This window comes from Aotus nancymaae, unplaced genomic scaffold (genome assembly GCF_030222135.1).
Source record: "Aotus nancymaae isolate 86718 unplaced genomic scaffold, 86718_ANA_hifiasm-v0.15.2.pri h1tg000019l, whole genome shotgun sequence".
Lineage (NCBI taxonomy): Eukaryota > Metazoa > Chordata > Mammalia > Primates > Aotidae > Aotus > Aotus nancymaae.
Genome location: NW_026988431.1, coordinates 44,854,665 through 44,867,693, shown reverse-complemented (window position 1 = coordinate 44,867,693; position 13,029 = coordinate 44,854,665). Strand labels below are relative to the sequence as shown.

At 36.7% G+C, this 13,029-nt stretch overlaps 2 protein-coding genes across 7 annotated transcripts in view; one reads left to right on the top strand and one right to left on the bottom strand.

Annotated features, from left to right (window-relative positions):
- Nucleotides 1-13,029, bottom strand: part of MED12L (mediator complex subunit 12L) — a 366,898-nt gene that overhangs the window by 43,595 nt on the left and 310,274 nt on the right. For all 5 annotated transcript variants that reach the window (XM_064378799.1, XM_021669546.2, XM_064378797.1 and 2 more), the window contains 6 exons: nt 10,455-10,544; nt 9,321-9,430; nt 8,990-9,125; nt 8,018-8,179; nt 5,349-5,711; nt 3,455-3,611 (listed from right to left, as the gene is read on the bottom strand). In XM_064378799.1, the coding sequence (XP_064234869.1) occupies nt 3,455-3,611; nt 5,349-5,711; nt 8,018-8,179; nt 8,990-9,125; nt 9,321-9,430; nt 10,455-10,544 (1,018 nt within the window). The remainder of the gene's footprint in view (nt 1-3,454; nt 3,612-5,348; nt 5,712-8,017; nt 8,180-8,989; nt 9,126-9,320; nt 9,431-10,454; nt 10,545-13,029) is intronic.
- The window catches only part of P2RY12 (purinergic receptor P2Y12), a 48,156-nt gene continuing 43,482 nt past the window's right edge, over nt 8,356-13,029 (top strand). For both annotated transcript variants that reach the window (XM_012437075.3, XM_064378803.1), the window contains exon 1: nt 8,356-8,521. The gene's annotated coding sequence lies outside the window, so the exon portion shown is untranslated. The remainder of the gene's footprint in view (nt 8,522-13,029) is intronic.

Genomic DNA, 13,029 nt, shown 5'->3' with positions numbered 1-13,029 from the left:
TTTCCTAAATAGATTGCTGAAAGATAGAAGGCTACATACCTCCCCAGGGGACCTCCCTCATAATTTGCTCACAAGGAAATTCCTCATGGGCTCCAAGAGATTTACCCTTAAAATAACAGTTTATCTTTATGGTGGGATAGGGGCAGTGTGGGGAAGGAGGACAGAACTAGATGTCATCCCTCCACTTAACAGAGACAAACACGTATTTGACCTCTTCCTCTACTCTATGTTTACTTAATCTTACGTTAAAATGCAGATTCACCACCATAATTGACTAAACCTTTAACCTGCTGTAAAATGTAGATTCAGGGAATGCTGATCAAAGCCTCAAAAGAATGAAACTGCTTACTCCTTTTAACTACTTTCCCCTTCCTTTTCTTTCTTCTTTCCCCTACTGGCTACTCTTTCCCGTTCAAATACTCAAGTCCCCAAACCCTCTTTGGAAAAAGCACAGCTGTTCCTGTGATAATTGTGTTCCTTTTTACCAGGCATGTCCTCAACCTTGGCACAATAAACCTCTAAAATGAGTGAGATTTGCCTCAGTCATCTTCTTTTATTTACAAAGTTATTCAGCAGCATTTGATGAACATTTGCAAAAATGAAAGGTCAATCTAAGTAACACATGGCAGGGTAAATTTTGTTGAAGCAATGATTAGAACATATATTATGTGTTAAGAATTATATACATTAATATGTAAAAACAGACTCATAGAAAAGGAAAATTCTCTTTAAAGACTAAAATATGATCTACTTTTCAAAATTTTTCCTAACTCTATGATCTTGTACCTCTGAAAAACTAATGAAACAAAATATTACAAAATACGGCTGAAGCTCTTTGTATACCTAATTACTTTCCTTACTTACTCCTACCAAATGCTATTCTGAATTTGGAGTTTATTAGCCTATGCATTTTCTTATAACTTTATCTTACTGGTGTGTATACATAAGAAAGATTAGGAAAGATACGTATGTATTTGTATGTGAGTAATGGAGGGGGACTGTTCTGCATTTAAACCATATATGGATGGAATCATGCTGTCATGCTGTACATACTGTTCTGTAACTTTAGATGATGCTTTTTAAAATGAAAATAAATTCGCTCATTTAAAATTCTCAAAAATAATTTTTTTCCAAATAAATTTATTAATTTTTACTTTTTTTTCTTTTTTTGAGATGGAGTCTCACTCTGTCACCCAGGCTGGAGTGCAATGATGTGATCTCGGCTCAAGCAACCTTCACCTCCCAGGTTCAAGTGATTCTCCCTTAGCCTCCCAAGAAGGTGGGATTTCAGACACCCACAATAATGCCTGGCTAATTTTGTTTTTGTATTTTTAGTAGATAGAGGGCTTCACCATTGGCCAGACTGGTCTTGAACTCCTGACCTCAGGTGATCTGCCCACTTCGACCTCCCAGAGTGCTGCGATTACAGGCGTGAACCACTGTGCCCAGCCCAAAATTTATTTTTTAAATGCCATCTCATACCTAAAGTTCCTCAATTTATAAAAACCTGTCTATAGTATTCTACAGGGAGAGATTATGTGATTTTATAAAGTAGTTAGCTTTCAATTCACAGACAGTCCTTGTGTGTCAATATCTACAAAGAAATTTCTACATCTCCAAAGTTTAAAATGGCCAAAAATTCACAAGGACCTTGGGATTAAAAAGAGGAAGTTTAAAAAGATGATGATTGCATTATTCTTTTCCACACTGAGTCTAGTTTGCTCTTTGCAGTCTACATTCATTCACTCAACAATCTATTTTTAAGGGTCTACTATAAAGCCAAAGGTTCTTCCAATTTCTGGAGATACTGCAGTGCACATAACAGAAAAAATATCTGCCACGAGGCGTATATTCTGGTAAGATAATAAATCAATAAGAAAGTAAGATACAAGCAAGTCTGATACTATAGGACAAGCTTGTCCAACTCATGGCCTGTGGGCTGCATGCAGTCCAGGGTGATTTTGAATGCAGCCCAACAAAAATTCGTAAACATTCTTAAAACATGATGAGCTTTTTTGTGATTTTTTTTTGTTTGTTTGTCGTTCATCACCTATTTTTAGTGTATTTTATGTGTGGCCCAAGACAATTCTTCTTCCAGTGTGGCCCAAGGAAGCCAAAAGATTGGACATCCCTGCAACAGAGAAACAGAAAAAAGAGAGAAACAGAGGGTAAAGGGAAGGGGTATGGGTTTACAATTTAAGACAGGGTGGTTAGCGAAGGTCTCAGTGAGAAAGTAATTTGTGACCAAGCCCAATGGAGACAGGCAGGACGTCATGTAGATATCTGAGGGAGAGCCCTGTAGGACAGGGGCCAGCAAGTGCAAATGCCCTGAGCTAGGAACATGTGAAGATCACTTATTGAATATGTCTGGGATCAGGCTATCTTCAAAAGGCTATATAATTAGTAAAATTTACTTTTAAATCTTACATATGTATGTGTATAACATAAACTTTATTTCATCTTTTAAAAAGTAGGTATTGTGCACATTTTATTCACTGTAATATCCTAGCATCCAAAACGGGGTCCAGTATATCACGAAGCTCAATACATTCTTGAAAAAATAACTGAATCCCCCACCCTATGGGAATAGATATTAGCATAATCATTTTACAGATGATGAAAATGAGGCACAGAGAAATTAAGATTTGGCCAAAATTATATAGCAAGAGAGTGGCAGAACCAGATTTGAACCTAAAACTCTTAACTACCAGACCAGTTACTTTAACCACTAATTTAGAGGATAAAATAGGATTTTCCCCTGCTATAAGCCACAAATAAAACATTTTCTTTCATAGACCTCAAAATGTCAGATTCAAGTTATAATAAAAATCACAATTTAAAAAATTATTTGTTAAAATGGCACATCTTAACAATGCTAACAGATTTCAAATAATTTAAATATGCTAAAACATGCAATGTTTCACATAGAAAGAAAACTGAATTCATTAATTAAGAGATGTCTTCATTTAGACAATCTTCATTTGGGATGAGAAATCTACTTGGGCTCAAACCACAGCAATACTAAATTCAGGAACATTTACTATGGTAGTTTTCCTTGTTGTTATCTAAATCTTGCTGAACCAATTTTCTTAGTTGCCATGATAATTCAGAACAATAAAATACACTGTGCAACACTGTGCTAGTTAAGAATTATAGCTGATAAAAAAATACAAATTTTACAACACAAAAAGCTATTTTATATCTTATAGCTTAGATTTTAATCAGTAGCTAATTTCCTTTAACACTGAATAATCAAAGTCCCAAAATCAATACATAGACTGGTAATTTAACCTTATTTTAGAAAAAAAAAAATCTGTGTGAAGGGAATTACAGAAATGTCAACTGAGCACTTAGTTCCTGAATGTCCAAGTTTTGTGGAGGTTTCAGGTTAAAAGCAAAGAGAACCACAAGCTCTTTCTCATCCCTGAGTGATCTGTGCTTTCTTGTCACGTACCTGGGTTAAGAGATTGGTTCTGAAGGAAAAAGCCAGGCTGCTGGGGCTGGCCCACAAGGTTGTAACCCCACAAGGTGGATTGTGGATGGTGCATCATTTGGGAGGAGATGGGTGAGTAATTAGGAGGCACTCGGTATATGTTGCTCTGTGGATACTCCTTCAACATAAAATTTTTAAAAAAGTTACTTAACTCCACATATCACACAGCTAATTAATGCAAATAACTTCAGTAAGCTATCTGAGATACCTCCTATCCCAATGTACAAAGCTGTTTTTTATAAAGGAGAAGATGGAAGGAAGAGTGTTAATAAATGCCCTGGAAAATATTCATTTGTGTTAAACTTTTCCTTGACTTAAAAAGTACTTGGTTTGCAGTGGGCAGAGATGAAAAAGGATCTCTTCTTATGCTATTTCAAAAGACTGCAAGTGTGTTAGTAATACCAACTAAACAACACTCACCACTGAATAAGCACCTTCAGTTGCTAAGACTCTTGATTATTTAATCTTAGAAGACCTTTCTGATACCTTGGGTCTGGAGAATTATGCCAGAGAGCCCTACAGTGCTTCAGAACCATTCCTTGGCCAAGATGGTATTTCACTTGGAATTTTCCAGATATCATTCTAAAGAAGTAGACACCCGCTCAACCCCCACGCGTCTTCTTCCTTATAGTAGCTCCAAAATCTCTAAGGATCACACCTGAAGGTCTCAATTTCCCTCCTCTAGTAGAGTGCTAGAGGATGAAAGGGAAACAAAGTCTCATTTCCCTGCAATTTTACCAAAGAATATATCTCACTGAAAAGAGGGAGCTTCAGGAAGAATAGAGGAAGAGGGGACATGACCAGACTGACTTGGGGAACAGGATGGGTTTCAGGGCTTTTGCATCTGAAAAGAACAAAAGCCCATCCATGTGGACTAACAGGCTGGAAACCCCAAATCTGAGGGAGTGTCAGTCTGGACCATTTTAAACATCCCTTCAAGACAAAGAAATACTGACAGGAAGACAGAGAAGGGGGCACTGATGCTCGAGCATCCAAAAGTGGTGGTGGTCATTTCTAGAATAGTATTAATCACCAAGCTATCAGCTAGGAAAAGATGTATTTTAGTTCTCACACAGGTAAACAATAACCAATCATGAATGTCCAAACTAAATGGTGAATATTTCTTCCACTGTGGAATTTCATAAAAAATGTCTCAAATCCTCTATCAAGCATTTCCCAGGTGAATTTAAATAGAAAGATATTTTATGCATTACTTCTCAAGGTTTATAAAATTATTTCTAAATCACAATCAAATAGATTTCTGTTGTAATGAAAACATTGTTATAGGTGGGGAACACTAATAGAGAAGAAATAAAACTACTAAATTAGGTTTATTTTTGTCTTTTATAAAGTCTGAAAACATGGTAAAGAAGTACAATATGTAGGAGAGTAAGAGGGAATAGTAAAATATCAAATCTCAGAAACATCCAATTGGATATGTTAACTGCAACTTTTAGCAAAGAAAAAGCAAATATAGCTTTTTATGTTAATTTACGACCGCTCAAAACAAATATTTTAGATATATTAAAAATATGTGAGAGCTTGGGATTGTATAGTTCTAAAAAATTCAAGTTTCAAACCTGAGGAAATTGGGAGGCACTGAAATATTAACTAAATATCACAATGGAAACCTAAAATTAAATAAAATTATTAAAAGTGAGGAAAATCAAAAGCTTTAATCTGACTGTCTGTAACAAGTCATTGTGTGCCATTCAGTTAATTACTGTAGAAACCTGTTAGGAGAACTGTCATAACAAAACTTATCCTGCTCTTGGTAACATTTCTAGGGATATGATTTGGGCATGAGTAAATCTCATGCTAAATGCTAAAGAACCAAGGTTCTTCCCCGACTTACATCAACTCTTGAGCTGGATTTCGTCTTGCGCTTCCTTCCCTTTGTTTTCTTTTCTTCATCTGTTGTGGTTTTTCCATGATCTGATAACTCAGCTGACTTCCTTTCTGGTTCCTGAGAAACTGGAGATGTAGGCTCTTCCTCTTCCTCCTCAGGAGGCAGGGGCAGTGGCTCGAGGTAGTAGCTGCGGGGCTTGGGCTTGGGGTGTGTGTGATACAGCAGGAGGTGATGCTGCTCCTCGTACTTGATCACTCTTCGGTCCACTCGGACTGTCCCGAACCAGGCCCAGGACAGAGGAGCTGGGTTCTTCTGACCCTCAAACAAGTCCCACGGGGACATCTTCTGCTTCGTAGAGACCTGGAGACCCTGTAGGAAAACAGTGCTCTATGACAGCACACTCTGATCTTTTCCTGATTCATAGGCCAGGCTTGTATAGGACATGGATTCAGAGAATATTTTGGCTGGCATGAACCATAGAGAACCCGAGAATACAGCAGAGAGGGTTACACAGGGTTACAACAGAGAGGGTTACAGCTATGTCACTGGAGAGCAGTGGCTAGAATTCAGACCTTTGTAAGCACAGTTCTACAGTTCTTTATACAACGTGATGCTGTTTAGGCAACATAAGGCAATCTAGGATATTTTACTGTAAATGTATATTTCCTATTTTTGCTAATAAAAAATTCTAAAAAGTTTTGCAGAAAATTCTAACACTGCAAAGTTAATCTTACTAAATTATAAGCAGTTCTAAATTTCTGTTATCTATTTATATTTTTTAAGATAATGTCAAATTTAACAGTGAAGTTATAGTCAACCTCTAATTGGGTTTGTATCAATTTCAATACAAATCTGTATGAACTTGGCTCAATATGGGGGTCCTGTACTTAATAAGCCAATCTCTGAATATAATATTATTATTAGAGAATTAGATTGTAGCAGCAGGAGTAAGTAAAGTCTTTCACTTCTCACAGCTTATCTTTACTGACTCTTGAAAAAAAAACCCTTATTCTGTTTTTATTCATAACATTAATTGGTGCCATCTCTTGGCACTTTCCTTAAAATGCAAATTTAAAAATATTTTTCCTTAAGTGTCCCCGCAAATAACTACTCAGTCATTCCTTAAGATGTGAGTGTTACTATTGTCATCTATACTTAATTCTTATGAGTAGTTTCATCTAAAATTAGGGTTCAGGCCAGGCATAGTGGCTCACACCTGTAATCCCAACACTTTGGGAGGCCAAGGCAGGTGGATCACCTGAGGTCAATCCGTGCCAATGTGGTAAAACCCTGTCTCTATTAAAAATACAAAAAAAAAAAAAAAAAAAAAATTAGGTGTGGTGGCATGTGCCTGTAATCCTAGCTACTCATAAGGCTGAGACAAGAGAATGTCTTGAACCCAGGAGATGCAGGTCACAGGGAGCCAAGATCGTGCCACTGCACTCCAGCCTGGGCAACAGAGCGAGACTCCAGCTCAAAAATAAATAAATAAGTAAATAAATAAAAAATAAAATAAAACCAAGGTTTAATTACCACCTGTAAATTGAATGTTTCCTAATATTTCTCTTGAGATGAGAACTTTCTCCTCAGTGTAAAAACTATACATCCACATGGATTCCACATGTCTTACTACCAGGAAGTCCACTGACACTACAAACTCAATTTGACCATGACTTTAGCTTTTTTTCTTTCCACAAACTGGTATTAGATTCTCAGGCTACTCTAAATTTCCTGGTATGTCTCATTCTTTCATGTCTTCATACAAACTCTCCCTTTATTTGTACCACAATATTCCCTACCTCCCAGCTAACTTCTAATCCTTCAAAATGACTCATGTCAATTTTCCTGGGGACTCTATTCTATCCCCTAATACTCTCTCTGTATCATGACACACAAATCTCATTATACTGTAATTGTCTACCTTCCTCCTGAGGGTAAGAACTCTGTCTTCCCTCTTGGTGATTGTGGAATGTCTGTGGTTGTTCAATGTTTATTAAAAGAATATCTGACCACTCTTCTCATATTTTAGAGAACCTTCGTTAATATATTCTTACATAAAATACATGTCTATTAAATACTTTTGATAAGAATAGAGAATATCCTAATAAGTTTTATTTGAAATAGCTTACTACATGAAGGATTTTCTTTTTCCCCAGAGACAGGGTTTTACTTTGTTGCCCAGGCTGGGGTGCAGTGGCTATTAATGGGCATGATCATAGCCCACTGCAGCCTTAAAACTCCTGAGTTCAAACAATCCTCTTGCCTCAGCCTCCCAAGTAGCTGGGACTAAATATATGTGCCACCATGCACAGCTTACGAGAAAATTTTTATTGATAAATATATTCCACTTCTAAATTTGAAGTAAAATCAGAACTTATTTTAGCTTTTTTCTTTTTACACTAAGCTTTACTGAGTTTTCTCTTGGTAGGTTTCAGAAATTTGCTTAAATTCAGGGAAACATTTTAAGTCCTATAAACATTTAAATCAAAGATCTTCAAAGATATGACCTGATTATATGATAATGCCAATGACTAAGTGCACTTAGAAGACAAGAATATGCCTTTAAAAAATCAACAGCAAAGTTGAGATATTTTATATAGCCTATGGTAAGACAAGAAAAAGTATTTGCTTTTTTGTAAATAAATTATATATGAGAAAAAAACATTTACTCTTGCCTGTTTTTTATCTATAGAGTCAAAACCAGCAATTTTGTTTCCTTTTGTGTCAATCAAGGAACCCATGGGTTCACAAGTGATGACATCACATGTCTGTTTCGGCAAAGGTAGTAACTGTTGAACTTTGTCAATACTTTCTGATCGCTTGTCTCCGAGCTCTTTCTAAAGAAAAAAGAGAGAGAGAGAGAGTGAGTGAAAAATGGGACGGAAATTACAATAAAGGCAAAAGTTAACCAGAAGGAAGTTCCCCTATGAAACATTTCCCTTTTTATAGCTCAGTACATGTTCTTTAACCCTGAACATGGTCTTTGAGGCAGTTCCAAATAGAGTACAGCGTGTTTCATTTCTTCTATTTAAGTAGAAAACAGAATACATACAAAGGCACTGTTGTTACACAACAAACATCATAGTGCTGAAATGACAACAATCCAGGATAGCGATCACAATCAGAAGGCAGGAGCTGCAGAACAGAACACTTTCTCATGTCCAGGGTCAGATTACAAGGTAACCATTGATTTATTTGATTGGTAATGCATCAGATTTGTTTGTTTTCTTTCTTGCACTGTTTTCTTACAGTTTGTTTCAAAGATTCTGTCAGTGGTCAAATGAATCGATTTACAAATTTCAATGCAGATGGCTAAGGTTGGACTAGCACATGCCAGTCCAAGCATAGAGTTATCCTAAATCTATCTAATGTTAGTATTTTGGTTATATATTTAACAGTGGATTTCTAAAGTTCTTTAAAAAATTAAACATATTTCATAATATAATTTTTTAAATAAAAAATAATCAAGGTTATGTGCTTGTAACTTCTGGGTACTGATAAGGTTAGATGAAACAAACAGCAAATAATCACATTAAATTAAGTTGAATACAATCGTTAACATTTAATTTAATGAGTAGATTAAAATGCACTAGATAATAAATCCATAAACAACTTGAGCTCATAATAAAGGCTTATCTCAAACTTACTTTCAGTTTCTTTACTAAATTCATGTATGCACGCTTGTTCTCTTCAGATCCCCCTGGGGATGCATTTGATAGGTCAGAGGCTAATGTTCCATTAATGAGAACACCCAGCATGTCAAGAACTGTTGTGAATAATTCACTGAGAAAAGAAAGAAAATAATTATTTTCATCTTAAAGTGAAACTAAGATACACATATTTAACTGAATATTTTTATTAAAAGCACAGAATTTTTAACATTACCCAAGTAAATAAGATGTGGCAGAAACTGTCATCAGTATATCAAAGCTTATACCATGCATACATGTAGCAAAATGTGAAATGATAAAGACATACTTGTTAGTGTGCATGTCAACAGTTCCCGAAGTAATGATCTGAAGGAGGAGGAGAGCCCAGTCTGTAGTCCACTGGGTGCTCTTCTGCACTGTGTCAAACATTCCTCCTACCTAGCAGACAAAATATAGTAAAACATTTGCATTCTGTAAAACAGAAAATAACACCCCCATTGCTTTATGTAGCCAAATTTAAATTCGTTTTTTTTTTTTTTTAAACAACAGCAACAACAACAAGGGATGCTCTAATTTATGGATTATCCTATCTTTTCTCTCATTTAACTACATGTTTATCACTATTTTTAGTTCAGCACAGTTCGGTCATTCAAAAATTAAATAAAATGAAGAAGGGAAGTGGGCAAAATTAAAAGTAACTTTTGTTCCTAATCTTTTATGATGTTCATTTTTATGATGCAATTATAGTTGAATTAAACCTGAATAGCGTCAAAATCGTATGATCCAATTATCTGCAACTTTGTGTTTGCTGTACAATTACTATTGAATCTAAGCCTGCTATGGTAATACCATATGGAAACATCCACTATCACAGCAGTGATGGGTAGGAGGCCTGACACGCAGTCCTACCAGTTCACATGTCAGGACGAGGTTAGAAATAACTACACAAGAATCAGGCAGGCCATCCTCTAGAGGGGCCTGCACTTGGGCCTGCCTGATGGGAAAAGAAAAACTCAAAGGAATGCACAACATGTGAGAAATTTCAAATTTCTATACAATTTCTCTGTGGGATTTGTCTTTATAATCAATTTGATGGGACAAAACTTTGAGTTAAAGGACGTTTTAATGGTTTTAAATTAGAAGCTAACACTTGTCTTAAAATAGTCTTCTCAGACCTACTCTTAGTGCAAACTGAAGAAAAGGAGAGATTCACTGGGGTAGGAGGTATAGAAGGCAAATCAATGCTTAAAATACCTAGCACTGTCTAGAAGTATGACCAGACAGGAAGGAAAGTAGCAAGGGAAACAGAAGGCTTTAGAAACAGGGAAGTGGTTACAGAGAACAAAGAATGGAAGGCATCACCTTGTAATGCAGACTTTGCACTTAGAAGATGTTGAAAGCTGGAGTTATTTTCACATGTAGATGTATTTAATGGAGGGAAAATACTAAAAATATTTCTTACCAAATTTAGGCGAAGTTGCAAGGCTTCATGCATCATCTGTCGCGCTTTTATGTCATCTTGGTATCGTTCCTCTCTCCAGTTACTTAAAATCTAAGACCAGGAAAAACAAATATTTTTCTCCCCATTAAAGTTGAATTTTTCTCTCATTTAAAGATAAATTGAGCTTTCATACTGATAGCAAAAAACAATTTCTTTAACAAATTAACAAATGAAGCTAAATAAAATTTTAGTTTTCTTCTATCTCCATGTAGACAGAAATCTGGCTATTTATTTGTGCATTTGCCTTTCTAGGTGGAAAAAGAAAATCTTATATAATTATATAGACTATGATTAGGTATGGAAAAATGCTTTAGAGTGCCATCAAATTAAGCATTAATAAAAACTTAAAAAATACATTATTTCATTGGTCTTACGAAGAAAAATACTGGAGAGAAAGAATTACATTTTGTATCAGTCCTGTATTATATTTCTAGGGACACGCTGTGAACCCTAGCAAATGTATTGTTTTGATGTTTTATAGAAGAGGAGGTCTGCTATCTTATGGATTTGTCTTTCTTCATAAAGAGAATGTACAGTATTTTGAAAGATATGGGATTGTAGTCCTCAGTCAACTGGCTTATCAGTTTTTAAAGTGGGCTATTTCTTCACTTCCTCGCTGACTCATACAAATGCTGGAAAAGAAAAAATGTGCTTAGAAAAGGGAGCCACAAGTGGGCAACATCCTAGAATCAGATGACATGAGCAAAAAAAAGTGCAAATCAAAACAAAAAAAACCAACAACAAAAACCCTACCATGCTCTGAAATACGGTTGTTAACGAGAGTCATCTTAAAAGAGCTGAAATGAGTCACATGCAGAAGTATTCCATCTCAACAAACAACCTGTAAGTACCCTGCATGGTGAGATGAAAGCACTTCCCAAATCTCATCAAAAGAAATGGACCTCTCCTCAAGGGTGTCTTAAGGGGGCAAGGCAGTTAACTAAACAACAAGCTCTCATGGAGTTCAAATAATAGTAGTGGGACAAATAAAACTAAGTGTAACAAGTGGTATGAGGCAGGGCAATGGTATAGAGGATGGTTGTGGTCTTATTTTTAGAGGGTGATGAAGGCCTCCCAAAGGAGGTAACATCTTAACAGAGATATGAAGTAAGGGAGCAGGCCAAGCTAACATCTGGGAGGGAATCTTTCCACCTAAAGGGAAGAAAAGATGCACAGGTGCTGAAATGAGCAGTTGCTCAGCAAGTTCAAGGAAGAGTAGCAAGGCCAGCGTACCAACAGTGAAGCAAGGAGGGTCATGATTGGTAGGAGACAAGGTAGGAGAGACAGCCAGTATCGAATCGTGTCTAGCCTTATAAGCCAGAATTTTTATACTAGATATACAGAGGTAATATGTGACTTACATTTAAAAAGGGAGGGAAAAGAGGGTAAAGGGGACAAAACAGAGAGAGAAAAGGGAGGAAAAGGGGAGGGAAAGGGAGAGGGAAAGGAAAAGTATGGGAAAAGGGAGCAAAAGGGGAGGGAAAAGATGAAAAAGGGAAGGAAAAAGGGGAGGGAAAGGAAAAGATATGAGAAAGGGGAGTGAAGAAAAGGAAAAAGGGGAGGAAAAAGAAGAGCAAAGGGGAGTGAAAAGGGAGGAAAAAAGGAAAGAGAAGAAAAAGAGGGAAAGGGAAAATGGGAGGAAAAGGAGGTGAAAGGGGAGGGAAATGGGAGGAAAAGGGAGAGGAAAGGGTAGAATAATGGGAAGGGGAAAGGAGAGTGAAATGAAAAGGGAAAAGGGGAAAAAAACGGGGAGAATGAAAGGGAGAGGGAAAGGAAAAGAGGATAAACGGGAGGAAAAGGGAAGGAATAAAGGCAAAGGGGAGGGATAAAGGGAAGGAAAAGGGGAGGGAAATGGGAAAAAGAAAAGGTTCACTACGACTGCTCTATCTAGATCTCTGCTAGATCTCTCCTATCCAAATGGTAAGAAATAACAAGAGGATCAAATACGTATCCTTGTCCATGTCCATCCAGCACCATTCAAGGGAAAGACATAGTATTATAGAAACACAGCAGCACAACAAGGGGTCAGTTAGGCTCTGCATCAGGATAAAACACCTCACAAGACCAATCTATCCACTTTGCTTGATTCCATGCTCTCCAATTTCTACTGTGCAAGCTCAGTTTCCTTACAGTACATAGATGCAAGAGTCCCAAATAGCAACCAGGAGAACTGTGTTTGGTGAAAAGGCAACATCCAAATTATTTCTAAATAAATCAATATGCCTTCTATTTCTTGTGTACTTGGTTGGCATCAATAAAACTGAGTTCCTGAACCTACAGATTTCAAGCTGGGCCCATGCCTGATAACATGGCTTCCAAGCTTGAGGAGCTGGACTCACTGCCTTGCCTGCTACAGCACAGATGATTCCAGATCCTCTCCTGAGGCAGGGTTAGGAAAGGAGCTGGTACTTCAAAGTCATATGCAATATGTAAAATTTTACTCTTCTAGGCTGTACGCATTTATTGTACATATCAGTAATATAAAGTTGCTAATCTTGTGGTATCTAAAATGCCAGGTAGAAGAATAGGACATGGA